This window comes from Corvus cornix, chromosome Z (assembly GCF_000738735.6).
Source record: "Corvus cornix cornix isolate S_Up_H32 chromosome Z, ASM73873v5, whole genome shotgun sequence".
NCBI classification, from domain to species: Eukaryota; Metazoa; Chordata; class Aves; order Passeriformes; family Corvidae; genus Corvus; species Corvus cornix.
In genome coordinates, this window is record NC_046357.1 from 66,505,717 (window position 1) to 66,523,349 (window position 17,633).

A 17,633-nucleotide genomic window follows, 5' to 3' on the forward strand; every position below is an offset into this window, starting at 1 on the left:
GCAAGAAACAAAACTAGTTAAAGTTTCTGCAGACATAAAAGTTCCACTTAAATTTAACATTAGAAATACATATTTATATTATATATGTAACTGATGGAAGCAAATTTCTTCTGTAGACCTCAAATATTTTCACCAATATTCTTGGATTACAATTTCTCTGAAAATCTTTACTTGTTAAAGGAAGTGTCTCCCTCTAACAACGATTTTATGATAGTTGCATAAAGAAGAAAAAAACCAAGGAAACTGAGTAATGCTTTGACACCAAATTTAGGGTTTAATTAATAAATATCTTCTCTTGAAAATGTTTACAGTGTCAGTAAAGTACATCTATTAACATAACTGTGTTGTGAGACTCCTTTCAAGTATTTCAGTGCCTTAAGGCACTAATATTCAGGTATGCGCTCAAAAATATAACAAGAGAAGACAAAATTTTGGGGATCTCTATTGAAAATTCTTGGAAATAACAGTTTAACACTAAAGAGCAGGTAGAGTTAAGTCAAGCATTAAAAACTCTAGTCTACTAATTAAAATAGTAATTTCGTAAAATTAGGTTTACTGCTTTTACTGTATTGTAAAACAACCTAGTCCTCCAAACTAAAAAAAAATCCCCAACCTGTATATCAGCAGTGACACCTGGAAGAAGCAGCTGGGTTCATAATCAAATAGACAAAGTCCAGCTTCCTATTTATTTTATTCTTTTACAGTGCATGTCTCAGTGACAACAGTTAATCTAAGATCAAGTGCCTTAAATATCTGTACAGTACTATTTCTCAGGCTATGACTTGCAAGCAGAAATGTGTTTGATTAACGTACATGAAAGGGTCAAGCTCTTAAAAGTTATGCACACGTTATTACATGCGCACTAGCTTACATTAGTGTGGATGCCTGACCTGTGGAAGTGTTCAAGGCCAGGCTGGATGGGGTGTTGAGCAACCTGGTCTAGTGGGAGGAGTCCCTGCCTATGACAGGGAGATTGGAACTAGATGATCTTTAATGTCTGTTCCAACCTAAACCATTCTATGATTACCTTCAAAGGTGGTTTACGAATCTTAGGATAGAACTAAATAACTCACCGAGGAGAATGCTGATGAAATGAAATTTAACAGAACAAAGGAACCTAAAATCTGAATTTGACAACATGATATTTCAAGTGGCAGTGACAAATTAAAAATTAATTTAAGTTAAACTTCATATTCTAGGACTGCCTCTGCTGTCAGAGTTTTCATATCTTTGCTTTACTTATCTCTACAGCTGAGCCAATAAAATGGGAAAGTACAATACAATTACATATAAGCAGTATCAAATCTATGACAAAATAACAAAAAATCAACAGAAGTATCTGTAAGAAACATACTTCAGACAAAAGCAAAATATCAAAGGTAAAGATATACTTCCACTCTCAAGAAATTAAGAACTGAGATTCTTCATACAGTTGCAGTTTCCAAGGTGAAAAAATAACTGTGGCATGAACACACTTGTAAATCACGCTTGCACTGGCTTGTGAAACTTCACTTTCCCCCTTTGAGAAACAACCCAATCTCAAAAATGTATTGGGTTGGTGTAGGTTTCTGTAGCTGGAGTGGCTACAGGGGATGGCTTTTGTGAGAAGCTGATAGAAGCTTCTTCCCCCATGTCCAACTGGGCCAGTGCCAGCTGGCTCTAGGATGGACCTGCTGTTGCCACTGCCCAAGGCTGCACCCATCAGCAACTATGGCAGCACCTCTGGGATAACATATTTAACAAGGGGGAAAAAAAGAACCCATGCAACTGCAGCTGCAGAAGAGCGGAGTGAGAGTATGTGCAAGAAACAGCTCAGTAGGTACCAACAGGTACCAGTAAAGAGGGAGGAGCAGGAGGCGCTCCACATGCTGGAGCTGAGACTTCCCTGCAACCCCTGGTGCAGACCACAGTGAAGCAGCTGTGCCCCTGCAGCCCATGGAGGAGCAGAGATGCACCTGCAACCCACTGAGGAGCCCACACTGGAGCAGGTGGATGCCCGAAGAATGATGTGATCCTGTGGGAAGCCCACAGTGGAGCAGGCTTCTGGCAGGACCTGTGGCCCCATGGAGAGAAGCTCATGCTAGAGCAGGTTTACTGGCAGGACTGCGATCCCATGCTGGAACAGCCTGTTCCTGAAGGACTACATCCTGTGGGAAGGACTCAGGCGGAGCAGTTAATGAACAATTGCAGTCCATGGGAAGGACTCATGTTGGAGGAGTTCATGGAGAACTATCTCCTGTGGGAGGAATCATACACTGGAGAAGGGTAAGAGTGTAAGGAGTGCTCCCTGTGAGGAGGAAAGAGTGGCAGAAACAATGTGAGATGAACTGACCACAACCCCCATTCCTTTTCTCTCTGCACAGCTAAGGGGTAGAAAGCAGAAAATTTGGAAGCAAAGTTAAACCCAGGAAGAAGAGAGGGGTAAGGGAAGGGCGTTTTTGAGATTTGATTAGTAATTCAGCCATATTTCCCCAAGTTGAGTCTGTTTTGCTGGTGTCAGTAATTGGTGAGTGACCTATCACTGTCCTTATCTGAACCCAGAAGATTTTCACAGTATTCTCTCTCCCCTGTCCACCTGAGGGGAGTAGTAGAGTGGCTTAGTGGGCACCTGGTATCCAGCCAGGGTCCCACCGGAAAAAGTCAGTGTTTTAAAAAATCTCAAAAGCAGAATTCGTACCTCGTAGTCTGGCCCTCCGAAGTGGGACTTTTTCTTCAGTTCTGTCACAGCATTTTTGTATGCTTCTTCAATTCTTCTCCTTTTCTCTGTCTCCTGTAAAATTACATGACCATTTGATGCAGTGAGAATGAATTGTCAACATGCCAATAAATGGAATGACCAGGGTAGTTTTTTTTTCCAAGCAGCAACTGCAAAGCTGAGGAGTTTCTGAATTTATTTGCATATATATTCCAATACACATGCATATATAATAGAAAGCTTGGGCAACTAAACTACCTTGAGGATGCCTTCTAAGTCATGTGGAAGAAACCAGATCAGCAAGCAAAAATTGATTTCTAGTTTAAGCATAGTTGTTCATGGTTCATTGGGGGTCATACTTTGTGTCTGACACTTTCCATAAATCTCCTTGACTCAGATGCTTGGGCGGGGATAGCAAAAGGTAAAAAGTAAAACTGCTAAAAAGCTAACTTGCTGAATGTAGTGATACACTAACAAGTCATACCCTGTAAGTCTGCATCTATAATTAGGGCAGTGTGAATAATTTTGTGGACTCCACGCAGAGAGTGCAACTTGACTTCCTTCTCCCATAATAGGTTGTGACCGTACTAGCAGCCAGTCTATGTAGACACCAGATGGTGACTATAATATTGTATACTTTCAATAAAATAGTAGTAATGCCAAAATCAGATTAAGTCTAGTATTTCCTCTACAAATTCTGCATACTGCCAGATACTTTCCATGAAAAAGTTACAAACAATTCTGAAATCCTTGCAAAATTTTTGCAAGATATTTCTCTGTCCCCTTTCAAAATCACTTCAGGTGAAAGCAAGTTAAGAACAGGTGGACAGCACACACTACTTCTTGCAGATATGGGTATAATTATTCAGCAACACAAATTGAAATTCAAAGATTCAGTGGAAAACCCTGAAGCAATACTCAAAGGCTGAGTTTATCAACTGGGAATTTGGTGGTAACATTCACTCAAACACATTTTCCAGTTTACAATTAGGCAATAGTTTTGATGCAGAACAAGGTAGTATAGTTTTCCACAGGAAAAAAGAAAAAAAAGCACTTTGATGGAGACAATATTGTCTTTAACTGTGACTGTAGGCTTTTCCCTTCTGAAACTATCAAAGAGGCAGTACCTGCTAACAGATTTCATAAAAAATTATGCATGTTTATCTTTTTTGAAAGGAACTGGAGAGTTCTGAAGATGCATAAAACATGACTTGAGTATAAGTCACTGAGAAAAACATAGAAATTTTACCAGACTTGGAATGAAAAACAAAACAAACCCCACCCAAAACACAATTCCTCTTCCCATTCACCCCAAATCCCCACACCTTCTGTACTTCTGCAAATTAGTTACAATTCACATATGTCAAAATACAGCTCTCCAAATTTCCAGCTTCTCTTATTATTAAAGATAATATTATATAATATATTAATATTATTATTCTCTTAATATTAAAGAAGGCAGAAACAAGAACAGAAAAATGCTGCAGCAGTCAAGACAACATGAAAAGCATTATCACAAAGACTTTGCTGCAAGTAAAACAGTGGATCAAATACGACTGACAAAATCCTTTCCTTGTGTATCCATTTTTAAAAAAAGTCTATTTTAAAATACATTCAATGTATTATATACTGCACTGGAAACAAAAAGTCAAGCTCAAGATCTTAAGAGCTAAGTGTAAAAGGTGGAAAGAAAAGCTGTAACTACAATTACTTTAGATAATATTACATGCTTAATATTAATTTCATTCTGGACATTTGACTATTTTTGGTAATGAAAGAAAACTAACCATAGAATCTATACTTCTATCATCTCACAATATTTATTTCCTTTTCACAGAAGTTTACACACATATCCAAGAAAACCAAAAGTACAAAGATCTACACCATTCTCATCCCACATCTATCAGAAAACAAAGTCTTTTGATCAGGCCCATAGTTATAAAAGCTACTCTTACAAAGTGATGTTTAAGCACTAAAACAAAAAGATAAAATTAAACTAAAAGCAGCTCTACCACTGTGGAATAGTGGTAGCAGAGGTCTGAATACAGTCAATTGCTGTATTTAAGGGTATAGGCATCAAGATGCTGCTCACAGGGGGAGCATTTGTGGGAGGAGAGTGGGGTTGCCTTGTGGCAGACACAGGTGGGGCTTGCTAGCTCCAAAACAGATTCACTGCAACACACAGCTGAGCCCATCCACCATGTATGTGACACTTCGGGGGGGGGGGGGCGGTGAAAGAAGTAAAAAGCACTCAGTGGAGAGAGGAATTGAAAGAAAAAGTGAGGAACCACAGAGGAGATGCCAAGACAAAGAAGATGAGGAGATGCAGCTCCACGGCAGAGAACATATATATCCACACTACAGGCATATTTCCTGAAGGAACCCTGTCCCATAAAGGATCCACACTGCAAGAGATTTTTCCCAGAGGGCTGTCACTGATGGAGGCTACCTGCACTGGAGCTGGGAAAAAGCATGAGGAGGAAGGAATGGCAAAGATTAAGTATTTTAGACTAATTGCAACCCCCTCCATTCCTCACCCTGCACTGCCTGCTGCTAGCAGGCAGGAAGGTTATGGACCATACTACCTTCAAGTGAGAACACACAGCATGTACTAGACTATCAAGGCATCCAGCCCAGCCAGCAGGGATTTGTGAAAGGCAGGTTCTGCCTGACCAACCTGAACTTCTATGATAGGGTGACATGCTTAGTGCGTGAGGGAAAGGCTATGGATGCCATCTGTCTAGACTTCACTAGAGCCTTTGACACCATTTCTCATAGCATTATCCTGGAGAAACTGGCAGCTCATGGCTTGGATGAGTATACTCTTTGCTGGTTAAGAAACACCTGTCTGGATGGCTGGGCTCAGAGAGTGGCAGTGAATGCAGTTACATCCAGCTGGTGGCCAGTCACCAGTGCTCTTGGCAGGGCTCAGCACTGGGGAGCAGCTCCTGTTTAGTATCTTCATCAGTGATCTGGATGACGGGATTAAGTACACCCTCAGTTAGTTCAGCAATGACACCAAGCTGGGTGGGAGTGCTGATCTGCTGGAGGGCAGGAAGGCTCTGCAGAGGGATCTGGACAGGCTGGATCATGGGCCAGGGCCAGTGGTGTGAGGTTCAACAAGGCCCAGTGCCAGGTCCTGCTCCTGGGTCACAACAACCCCAGGCAGCTCCACAGGCTGGGGCAGAGTGGCTGCAGAGCTGCCCACAGGAAAAGGACCTGGGGGTGCTGGTGACAGCAGCTGAACATGAGCCAGGGTGTGCCCAGGTGGCCAAGAAGGCCAATGGCATCCTGGCCTGGATCAGCAACAGTGTGGCCAGCAGGATCAGGGCAGGGACTGTCCCCCTGTACTCAGAATGGGTGAGGCCACACTTCAAATCCTGTGCTCAGTTCTGGATCCCTCAGTTCAAGAAGGACATTGAGATGATGTTCAGAAAAGAGCAACAGTGCTGATGAAGGGTCTGGAGCCCAAGTCCTGTGAGGAGCAGCTGAGGGTGTCTAGTCTGGAGTAAAGGATGCTCAGGGGGGACCTTCTCACTCTCTACAGCTGCCTGAAAGGAGGCTGCAGCCAGGTGGGGCTGCTCTTTTCTCCCAGGTAACAAGCACAAGGAGAAGGGGAAATGGTCTCTGCTTGCAGCAGGGAAGGGCTACACTGGATATGAGGAAAAAGTTCTTCACTGAAAGGGAAGACAAGCACTGAAACAGACTGCCCCGGCAAGTGGTGGTATCACTGACCCCAGAAATGTTACAGAAGGTGCAGATGTGGCACCAGGAACGTGGTTCAGTGGTGGACCTGGAAGTGTTAGGTTAACCACTGGACTTGATGAGGTTTGAGGTCTTTTCCAACCTTAATGATTTTACGATTCTAGGTAGAGTAGCCTACAGGGAAGGAATGAAGCTGAGCTCGGCAAAAGGGGCAAGAAAGCTGTGCTAGTGTTTGTCCTTCTGTCTCCCATTAATTTCCCATCATTTTAAACCAGCAACAATCTGATTTTCCACGTGGCAAGAATCTTCTGCCATGACAAAAACCAGGCAGCAATCTTCCTGTCTTTCTCTTGACCCATGAGCTTTCTCATTCTATTTCTCTCTCTAAGCTGAATACGTGGTGAGCACGTCACTCTTCGCCAAGGCTATCCCACCATAATTCTAGTTATTTCATTCAGTAAAAATTCTCCTCTTCCAAAAGGCTAGCAAAGAGTGGAATACAAAGTAATGACTTCATATACTAATTAAGGTACTTTACCATGCCTGCCCTCTAAACCCCAGAAAATGTCGTTGACAAATGGGACTTTTTGAAAGCTGCAAGTCTGCCAAAGCAGAGCAAGTTAAAAACACTGACGTTTCAGGAGCTTTTGCCCTTTTAATTCCTGGGGAAAGAAGTTGAAAGAAGTTTGTGAGCCCCTTTAAAATGTACTTACTCATGCTGTATGAGCTATTAGTCCCATGAGACCCCAAGTGAAATTCAGGTTTGAATTTGTTAACCACTTGCATCTTAAATAAGTGCTTTGAAGTTAGTCCACAAGAGAATAAAAAAAGTGACAAAAAGGAAATCTAAATAAATTCAAATTATATTTTAACATATATTCTTCATTAAAGTATACTGAACTACAGGTAAGGAAAACATCATTTCATCCATGCTCTAAGGAAAGTCTCATCAACACAAAGGAAGTGTGTTTGTCCAGCACAGGGAAGGCTTTTGCTAGGGGGACCTACCAACAGCCTTCCAATATGTTCAAGGGAGTCATAAAGAAACTGAGCCAGACTCTTCACAGTCTATAGGAGAAGGCTGAAAAATAAGCATCAGATACTGGAATAAAAGTTACTTCAACAGGATAGAAGGCAAAACTTTTTCACTCTAACAACAGGTGAGCAGCAGACCTGCTCTGAGGAGCTGTGCAGTCTACAGCCTTGATAAAGCCTTGAGCAACCTGGTCTGACTCAAGCTGTCCTTACTTTAAGAAAAAGGTTAGAGGAAGATAGACCTCTTGAGGTCTGTATCCAGCCTGAACTCCCCTATGATCCTACAAACAGGCTTCAAGTTTTGGACCTACTGTAATTCCCCCAACTGCTCAGCTGAGCCAGTAACGAATTGTTGACAGAAGACACAATACAGTGAGACAGGGCCAGGCCTTTGACATATGCACAAACAATACAGAAGACAGGGTTCAAACATGGATGCATTTTGTCTGAAAATGTTCATTCTTGAATAGTGTACCACTAAATAGAGTAAGATTTGATACATGATTTGTATCACATGGAAACACGTGAAACGAGAACAGAACAACAGCTGCGCTGCACACCAGCCAGCAACAGCAAGATTCTAGGAATTAAAGCCTGAATTACAACCTGCCATGCCTCCAACAGCAGATCTCAGGCAAGAACACACGGCTCATTTAGAGGTGTTACAGTGGTTGAGTAAGTTCAGCATGAACTATCACTGCCATTAGAATAATAGATATTCTAACACCACATACAGAAGATTTAGCCGATTAGTGTAAAGCATAACTTAATCTCACCAATCTCCTAAAGGAGATAATTGTATCTTGAGAAGACATTTAAAGTTAGAACTGGTTGTTCTCCCCAGTATTGTCTCCATCTCTTACCATACTAAAACATTTCAGAGACTTGCACATCATTTTGCATGCATGGATAATTAGGTCTGTGTTAAAAGGCTGCAAGCAATACACTTACTACTATGAAATAATTCCAGGTTCTTTGCAGATATAAAGAACATAGGACTACCATCTGAGGAAGCGCTATGAAAAAAAGACTATGATGAAAAGACCTACTGTACCACCAGTCAGAATGAGGCTCCTTAACATTTTATAGGGTTAATAATGAAAGCACCTGAAATTAATAAATGTTGTATATAAAAATAAAAGCAGTTGATGGAATACAAAAGTTAATAACAGCTTATGTGAAATTTCAATTTCAACCTAAAGAAACTTTTTTTTCAACAAAAATAAAAGGAAAATGATCTTACCTTATCTAGCCTTTTTTGCCAGCTTTCTTCACGTTTTACCATGAGTTCAATACAATGAGAGAGCGTAGCAAGGATTCCAGCAGTAGTTGCCTTGAAAGTTATAGCTTCTCCTTTAAAATCTATGCCATTAATTCCTTTGGGTGTCACATGCGGAAACACTAAAAACACATGAATGAGATCGCTGATAGCTGTCTTTAAATCAAACAAGCCCTTCACATGTATGTGTTATATTTGAAGACAACAGACTGGCTAGAAAGTTAATTTAAAAATAAAAATCTACAGTGGTAATAATGTCCACAGCTATCCACAGGATAAGGAAAGAGATTCAAAAGGAGAAACAGATCCTTGCAGCTTCATCTTGCTATACTGTATTTCAAGCCTGCTTGTAATGCTGTATTACTCTGCACTCTGCAAATCATGTGGGTGGAGGGAGTGGTAATAGTTTGTAACAATAGCAGTTTGATAGCTTGAAATGGGGCCTAATTAACACAGAGCAACCTTAAAACATATCAGACTCAGAATTAAGAAAGGAACAATTTCAAAATGTCATCAAACCCAAAATGTAAAATTCAAGGTTGTTTTAAGCATGTAATTATAGATTTTAAAACCTCAAAGTAAAAAGGTATAAGATAAAAGCATCAAATGTGCTGAATTTTCCAAGTACTGTTGAGTTTTACAGTTCCAAGAACTACTTCATGCTGTCAACCAGGCCATCTGTTGCTAAGGCTATTTAAACAAGTAGTTTAAAATGTGTGACAAAAAAAAGTACCTATTATATGTCAAACTGGTATGTAGGTTGACATAATAACATATCAAGCATTGCACATGAATATCAGAAAATATTACAAAGCAGAAGTAACACTCAAGTTGAAGCTGACTGAACCCAGCAAGTTAAAGTAACTCCTGCTATGCCAAAGTGCAAGCTCATGACTTATCACCTAGCTTGATATAATTTTTTTCTCTGGTCTGTCAGTTTGTCAATGTACCACTGTTAAAATTTAAAAAGTACAATTTAATATTTGAGTAAGTTTATCTGTCTACAAGAGCAAAGCAGAGCTTTCGAGCAGTTCCATTCTGTAATTATAGAGCAGAGTGTCTGCACTTGGGAACAGAAAGCAATCGTCACATGGTCTTCAGCACTGGTTTTATATGCTCCCCCTTTCAAAAGGAATCAATCTCTTTTTCAAACAAGTGATTACAGACTACACACTACTCCAAATACCTCAGACGCACAGATACTGTGGTAGAACACAACACTTTTTTTTTTTTTCCATGTTAATCAAGAACATTCCCTAAAAGGTAAAGGTGATGGGGACTGGAGGGGAAAAAAAACAGAAAGCAAGAGAAAGAAAAAATTGTTTCAGAAATGATAATGAGAAGACCAGCTCTCCTACCCCAATAGCTGCAAATGGAACACAGAGGGGACTGAGACTGAAAGTGGCATAAGCCGGCAAGAAGGTGATGCCGTGACTCCACTGGAAATAATTAGAATTATACAAGAACTTTTGCCCATAATACTTCACAACTGAAAAAGACAGTTTTACACCAGTAATTCCTCCTGTTGGTGTAGGCTATGTTCACATGCAGGCTTAACAGCACAGCTATAATGCTTACAGATGTGATTTTTCTCTCTCAATTAGGAAATATGTAGATGTCCTGAAGAAACTGCCACCAGCTGCAACACTGTATAAATAATTTCAGAAATCTCTATGGTAGAATTTAAGGGAAATACAGCAACACAGGTTAATTTCCTGGAGAAGAGAGCTTTTGTCCCTTTCTAGGTCTCAGCCACATCTCATTAACACTTCCGTACAATTTTAGTCATCACATATTCTAAGCCATTCTTTAAAGAATAGCCTCAGAGTAGCTGTGATAGATGCAGAGCTGCAGACTTAAAGCCAGTGCGCAAAGCTTCTTTCAGCCATTATAATAATGGGCAAAAATGAACATGTTGCAGAAGGATGTAAAACCTATTTCTTCGAAGAGATGGTCACTCAGTAGGTTCCTTGTGATGGATACAAGTATTTTGATTCATTCCTAATCACAGGAAATATCTGTCTTTCTGAAATGTGTTGGGAGATGACTTCAACCCTCACCTCAGGAACAACTGAGCTTCAGCACTTTAGAAGAACTTTTGAGGAGATTTTCTGTTTGGAGAGACCAAACATCTTTCTGATTCCTTTTTTACACTTTTTTTCATGTCAGCTATAGATTGATTACTTCAAAATTAAATCAGGCATCTGGAGATCTATATTGAAAGGTAAAGACTAATAGGAAAGTGTTCGTACTGTTGCAACTTCTCTTTGGTTATCAAGCTCCATGCCATCAACTGAAAAAAGCAGGATAATTTGTCCCCACCTTAACTTCAATTTCAACATCTTCCAAGCAGTTCCTTTTTCATTATCCCATCTATGCTCTATTTCTGATTTATTTTCTCTTGTGTTTCATACAAGGAATTCTTCATACCATGCTTTAACCTTCAATAGCTCTTCAGCTTTTCTCTCCTAGACCTCTGTGTCTGTTAGGATATCCCTTCTTGTACCTGAGACTCTGCTTGTAATAATTTCCCACTCTTTGATCAAATCAGTTTTCCAGTGAAACAGGAAAGTATTCTAAAGATAGTAAGTAGAAAGACATTCTTTCATCTTTTCCATTTTACACCCCCTTAACATATTATGTCACTAAACTAATTTTAAGTGAAAAACAAACATTTGTGTCCACGACCCACTTATTGATACCTGCTGTTGTTATCTTCTGTGGATAGCAATAGGATCAATATGATTCCTCTAAGAACAACCCCAATTTTTCAGCAATATTTTGGAAAATATTCTTCCTCCATTGAAAGCACAAAAATCCAACAAATCTCTGCAGTAATTTACATCAAATTTCTCTCCTTCACCCTTGGTACCATTTCCATCTTTATAGTTCCAGTACAAAAGACACCTTCCATATTCAAGGAGGTTCCTTAACTAGGTTACACCTGCTCTTCCTATTCTTAGAAAATTTAAATCCAAGTATGTTCTCTTTCCAGAGGGGATGAATGGGAACATTTTGAAATGAAGAGTCTACATTCCTAAATATATAAGATCCCAATGGGTAAATATGCATCAGCCAGACACCATACCTTGGTGTTTTATATAAATGATCACAGTTACAGTTACCAGACCTTTTAATTGGAAAGTGACCAATATATTTAAACAACTTCATAGTACTCTACTTAGCTCTTCACTTAAAGATCTTGGAGAGCACAGAAAAGAAAAAGCCTCTCTATCCATATCACCTTCAGAGAAGTACACAAATGCCCATACTCACATTAACTTTCTCATCCCACCCAGAGAACAAACTGCAAAAGACAATGTGAATATGGTCCCTTAGGTCAGTCTTAAATCGAATGATTTGAGCTTCAGATTGGTGCACTAGTAGTTTGAACAGTAGGCTTAAACACTCCTCCGTATCACAGTAAGCTAAATTAAGAGGTTGAACCTATGCCTCACTTCCTGAAGCACCGAGTGGAGAAGAGTCTCAGAATAAACAGGCAATCACTTGTCAGCTACAGTTAAGATTTTTACAGTCCTTCCAGGACTGAACAGAAATTTCAAGAACAGAACCTGAAATCTGAGAAACCAAATTTTACCAGCTGCTCTGAGGCTAAGCTTTAAAAAAGGGTGAAGATAAATCTTTCATTGCCAGTTAGTCTGATCTACTTTTCTGCCCAATACGTGACCATGGCTGTCTCAACCTGAGACATCTACTTCCCCCACTGTATCACTTAAGATTCCACTTAATTTTTCATTTCTAATCAAGCTTTGCAGCACTCAGCTACTAAATATTTAATGAATTTAGCCATTAGAAATCAAACTGAGGCACAGAAAAACTAAAATGGGGACAAATATTTTCATAGAAATAATTGATGGAAAGTAAATTTAATGGAATACAGGAGTCGTAACAACTGGAATTAGAAGTTCTGCAGAAGGCAATTATTTCCTGTAGTGACCTATAGTGAGTGAGTTTATATACAGGTACCCATAATACCAAGTATCAATTTCTTAGCATCTAAGTTCCCAAAGGTTTGATGACCAGCTGCATTAAAAATACAGACTTTCCTAATGACATTCCCCATAGTGTATGCATACATATTGCAGATGCACCAGAACAATGTAGATATGAAAAAAATTTCTACGGGTAAATTAAGCTGAAACTCCTACATAACTGTACAAAAATTAAGTTTGACAAAGACATCTCTTCCAAAATGAATCATGCAGTAAAATTAAACTCTTACTTAACATTTGTTAAAGAAGGCTTTTGCAGTTTTCTGAATTCTAACTTAACAATTCTCAAAAAGAAAAAAAAGTACAGTTTCATACAGACAGTAAGGTTAGTGGAACCATACACTTCTTCAAAACTCCAGTTATATGCTACTTAGTCTCTGAAATCAGCATTACAATCAATCCTCAGTGATGAATTCTGGAAGTATCCTGAAAAGCTCCATTTCCTTTCCTTTCCTCTTCCATCACAACAGTTTTGGCTATGGTCTAGAAAAAGCACTTAAATACAACAAGGAAATATGTAATACATGGGAACAACAGCCAATTAAAAAGAAAACAGAAGACACAGAAAAGGCTTATTTTGTCCTGTATTTTCCAGGTTCTTGATGAAAGCATTTACATTTTTAAAAACATTTCTGGAAAGTACTTCGGGAGATTCCACCACACTTGAAACTGGAAGTGCAACTTCCAAGCTTCGTGAACCAAGTCTAAGAAATACCTTAGGACTAAGTGAATTGTCAACAAGTAGAAAGTGTAAACACTAGAATACTTCAGTCAGAAAACATGAAAAGGTCTAAGAAGAACGCAATTTAAATGCATACACAACTTCCTCCAGGCCAGAACTATCAGATTTCTCAAACAGCAAGACTTGCATGAGTTCTTCACATTTGCTGCATGGATACAGTGAGTACAATAACTATTTCATTTATGATAAGAATAAAAATCCAAATTCTGCTCATTATAACAGTGAAAAGGACAGCAAAAAAGCACTAAAATTATGCTAAGTGAGAATCAGTAACAGTATTGTCTTAACCATTCCACAGCCATAGTACTTGGGAAAACCATAGGGGGACATCCCTAAGTGGAAAAGCACCGAACTCCACCAAACTCCTAAAGCAGGTAACACTTATAATAACCTGTTAAAAAAATCTCAGTTCCGAATATTTAAATAATGCAGCTGTTTCAACAGAATTTTGTAGCAACATTGACTCTAAACAGAGAATAGGGAATTCCAGCTTGACAAGCTTGCATTAGTATTTGTGTGAATTAAGTGTAACTCAGAGAATCATGAAAAGCTGCTAAAGAATTATAACATGACTAAGAACTTCCATTCACATACACTTAAATAACTCTTCTTGCAATTTTCTGCTTAGAAAAGAGCATAAAATACCTGTCTTGTACCAATGATACCATTCATTTTAATTTTCATCAGTGAAAAAATTGAAACATACTTACATTTTTCCTTACTGCTGTTACTGTTATGTACAAAATCTCCATCAGGACGTACTGTAGGGAAATCATCTTCATCATCTTCTACCACTAGATTTGAGAGAGTGTATTACGGGAGTGAGAAAGCTTTTCTAGTTCTTTGGTGTGCATGAAAGAATTAAGAGCATCTTCATGGCTAGCTAGCACTTTTTCCTATAACAACAGTCATGAACCCTCCCTCCCTTTTCGGTTTTTTTTCTTTTTGACCCAAGACCACTACCAATGTAAATGTCAGTTAACAGCAGAATCTAACATTGCTCAGTATTGAAGTTTAGCACTCAATTCTCTGGCAAGAGCGACATATTTTGGTGTTACAAGTAGGAGCCATGATTCAGTAGCTATCTAATCTTCTACACTGGAAAGCTAAAAAAAAAGTGGAATTGCACTTCTCTGGTGTTTTATTACTACCAAAAGTTTCACACTGCCAGAACAAACACACAGATGAATATAAATGCCTCAGCAGAGTGCACAGATATGGTGACAAGCTGTACTCTGATATAAGCAATTCAGAGATATGTAGACATCCACACCGTAGTCTAGTATGGTCTCAAGTGTGCATTCAGTGCTCTATTTCCAGCCAATATGTCTCAGAAGCATTACTTAAGGCAGCACTTTTGACTTTTTCAAAACAGTGTATTGTTTCTATCAAAACTAATATCCCATTTGGTTTTCAAAATAACAGGTAAGAGACAGCAATAAACTGAATTCACGAGGGTTAGCAATTGGTATTCTATAAAAAAACACTTCTAAAAAGCATTGCTTTTGTACAGTTGACAGCTACAGGTTAACATCAAGCAGATTTTTACGCAAATCTGAATGCTAAAGTAAAAATAGTTAACATGTTTATGCATTTATGCAAATGATTGGTCCTTTACTAAAGTAAATTTAAGATACATATTTTATTTACATGACATTAAATTTTACTGTAACTGTATCAAGCTGTTTCCTAGCTAAAAAGCTACATTCTGTGAAGGGAAGAGTTTTCAGTTACAGTGTTACCTTTATCCCTCTGGAGTTCATCTTTGGAAACTGCATCTGCACAAGCATCGAAGTATTTCTGTAAAGTATCAACTTGTCTACATAAAATGTCTCTAAAGGTTTCCATTTCTGCAAGCTTCTCACGTAAGCTATGGCCCTTCTGAAAACACAGAAGAAAAAAGCCTGGAATGTTTCTACATACTCAACAATAGCTTGATTCATTAAAATTAAAATTTAATTTAAAAATATATTTCTGCAGCTATGAAGAGAAATTGAAGTACATTAAGGGCATTTTAGATACCAGCAATTATGAAATACTGTTAAATGTCAGAAGAAACCATATCCAAAGTATTTCTTACTCATTTTGTCACTGGTCTCAGTGTTTCCTCTTGACTCTATCTGCTACTTCAGAGCACTCCACAAAAGCTTATTAAAAATGGGATCTTACATGCTACCAGCTTTATACATATTTGCCTGAAAGCAGTCAGCTCTAGTTTAAGATCTTTGTTCCGATTCTTATTCCCTTTTCTTGTGTTGTTCCTCTTCTGCTCTCCCAGAAGTACAGCACACCCAGTTCATATATTAAATATTCATATCGATGACACAAGGAAAGCCATAATTTGTCAACCAGTATTATATCATATTTATTAAGCTATAGAATTAGTGTTTGTTTTCATTTGGAGCCCAGGATATTCTGGTGAGTAAACTAGAAAAAGTTAATGAACGCACACACAAGTTTCATTTTCTTGCCACAGAAGATGACACCACAGTTTAAAAGGGATGACTGCACAGAGGCACAAGAGAGCTTACTGTATCACCTGTTCACCATCATATGATGGACCACTGTTATTTAAACTAAATATTTTGCATTTTTTCTATAATTATGTGAATGAGTCTTCACATGTTACTTCTTTTCCAGTTGCACATTATTTACGCACAAATACTAGGAAAACTTTTTGCACCAACCTTGAATGAAGAGGTGGATGTTGCAGAGTATCCACTTGCTCCAGAGACAAGAGACACCATGGAGCCATGGCGTCGCAAACTTGACTCTGATCCATAGCCAGATTCAGTCTAAAAAGCAAACCACACAAAAACCTTGAGGCCTTTGATAAAATAGAAATAATGAAAACAAGATTAACATCATTTTCTCTGAAACACACCCCTTTGTTTTTTGCAGTAGAGGTTTAAATAACTCAAACTGTGCCTGCACCTAAGATGTTGATGCAGTATCTGTAAAGTTATTATAAACTTATTTTTTATTATCAAATTGATTTGTAAAATAATTTGTTACCTACAATGAATTATGTGCCCCCGAAAGGACACAGCAATATATATTTAATGGTTAAAAAAAGGCAGAGTGTTTCATTATTTTGGTTTACGTAATTCCTAAGAAGTAACTTTCACACAGCCTATTAAAAAACTTACATTACTCTACAATTAATTGGGGGATTAACATGGTTCAGCCCCAAGACAATCAGCTTCAGTCAATCCTTCCAATCACACAAATAGTACCACTTTCTTTTTAAAAGCAACAAAATAGATATCAAGGAAAATCAGACTATTACTTCTATCAAGTTTTTTGATAGAAGTAAATTATTTTTTTACTGAGAACAAAGGTCTACATAAAACAAGGTAAGACACTGAAAGTAAGAGAGGATACAATAACAGTAATTAACTAAACAATGAAAAAAGAAAAACATCTCTTGATTAGAGTAACATTTAAAAGATCTAAAAATAGAGTTTGACAAATTTCCTCACAAGTCAAACAGAAGCAGATACTGAGAAACTGGAGGAAAATAAATTTGTCCAAATGTTAATGTAAATGACATGTGCATGGCAAAGGAGATGAAAAATCCTGATAGAGAATATAAACAATGAACAGATGGTTCAGAATAATACATGAAATACTGTTAGTAGATAAGCTTGATCAAGTAGACAGAGATAACTGTGAAGAACTTTTGACAGAAATAAATTCTGCAGTAGTACCAAAACTCAAATGGGGTGAGGAGAGGGGAGACAAAACAAATGGTATAGAACAAGAAGAAACAATAAAATTCCAGTTGTTGCACATTTTATGGAAAAACTGGAAGCTGTATAGGCCTTACGAAGGCAGGAGAGCGTGGATAAGTTAAAAAGCAGAGAAAGGTAAGTGTTGATGTGTTGGTTAAGAATTTGGACAAAGTGGGACAAAGTATGTATGTCTGAGCTACAAGTAAGAGTTTAGGCATACAACTGCTTTGTTTCAAAATCATATAATAAGAATAAATCTGAAAAGAACGTTTTACAAGAGTCACCCAACACTTTGAAACATTTCTTTTAAAACTTCCTTTAACCACAAATACAAAAAGACTTCACTGTTTAATCAGTACCTTCAATATTTATTTAAGCATATACTACAGATCTTAAGATGATCCAATATGCTTTCATTATAGTCAGTTTG

At 38.3% G+C, this 17,633-nt stretch overlaps 1 protein-coding gene across 5 annotated transcripts in view; it reads right to left on the reverse strand.

Moving 5' to 3' along the window:
- Window positions 1–17,633, reverse strand: part of CERT1 (ceramide transporter 1) — an 80,992-nt gene that overhangs the window by 14,666 nt on the left and 48,693 nt on the right. For all 5 annotated transcript variants that reach the window (XM_039567723.1, XM_039567722.1, XM_039567726.1 and 2 more), the window contains 5 exons: window positions 16,157–16,264; window positions 15,212–15,350; window positions 14,180–14,263; window positions 8,679–8,836; window positions 2,678–2,770 (listed from right to left, as the gene is read on the reverse strand). In XM_039567723.1, the coding sequence (XP_039423657.1) occupies window positions 2,678–2,770; window positions 8,679–8,836; window positions 14,180–14,263; window positions 15,212–15,350; window positions 16,157–16,264 (582 nt within the window). The remainder of the gene's footprint in view (window positions 1–2,677; window positions 2,771–8,678; window positions 8,837–14,179; window positions 14,264–15,211; window positions 15,351–16,156; window positions 16,265–17,633) is intronic.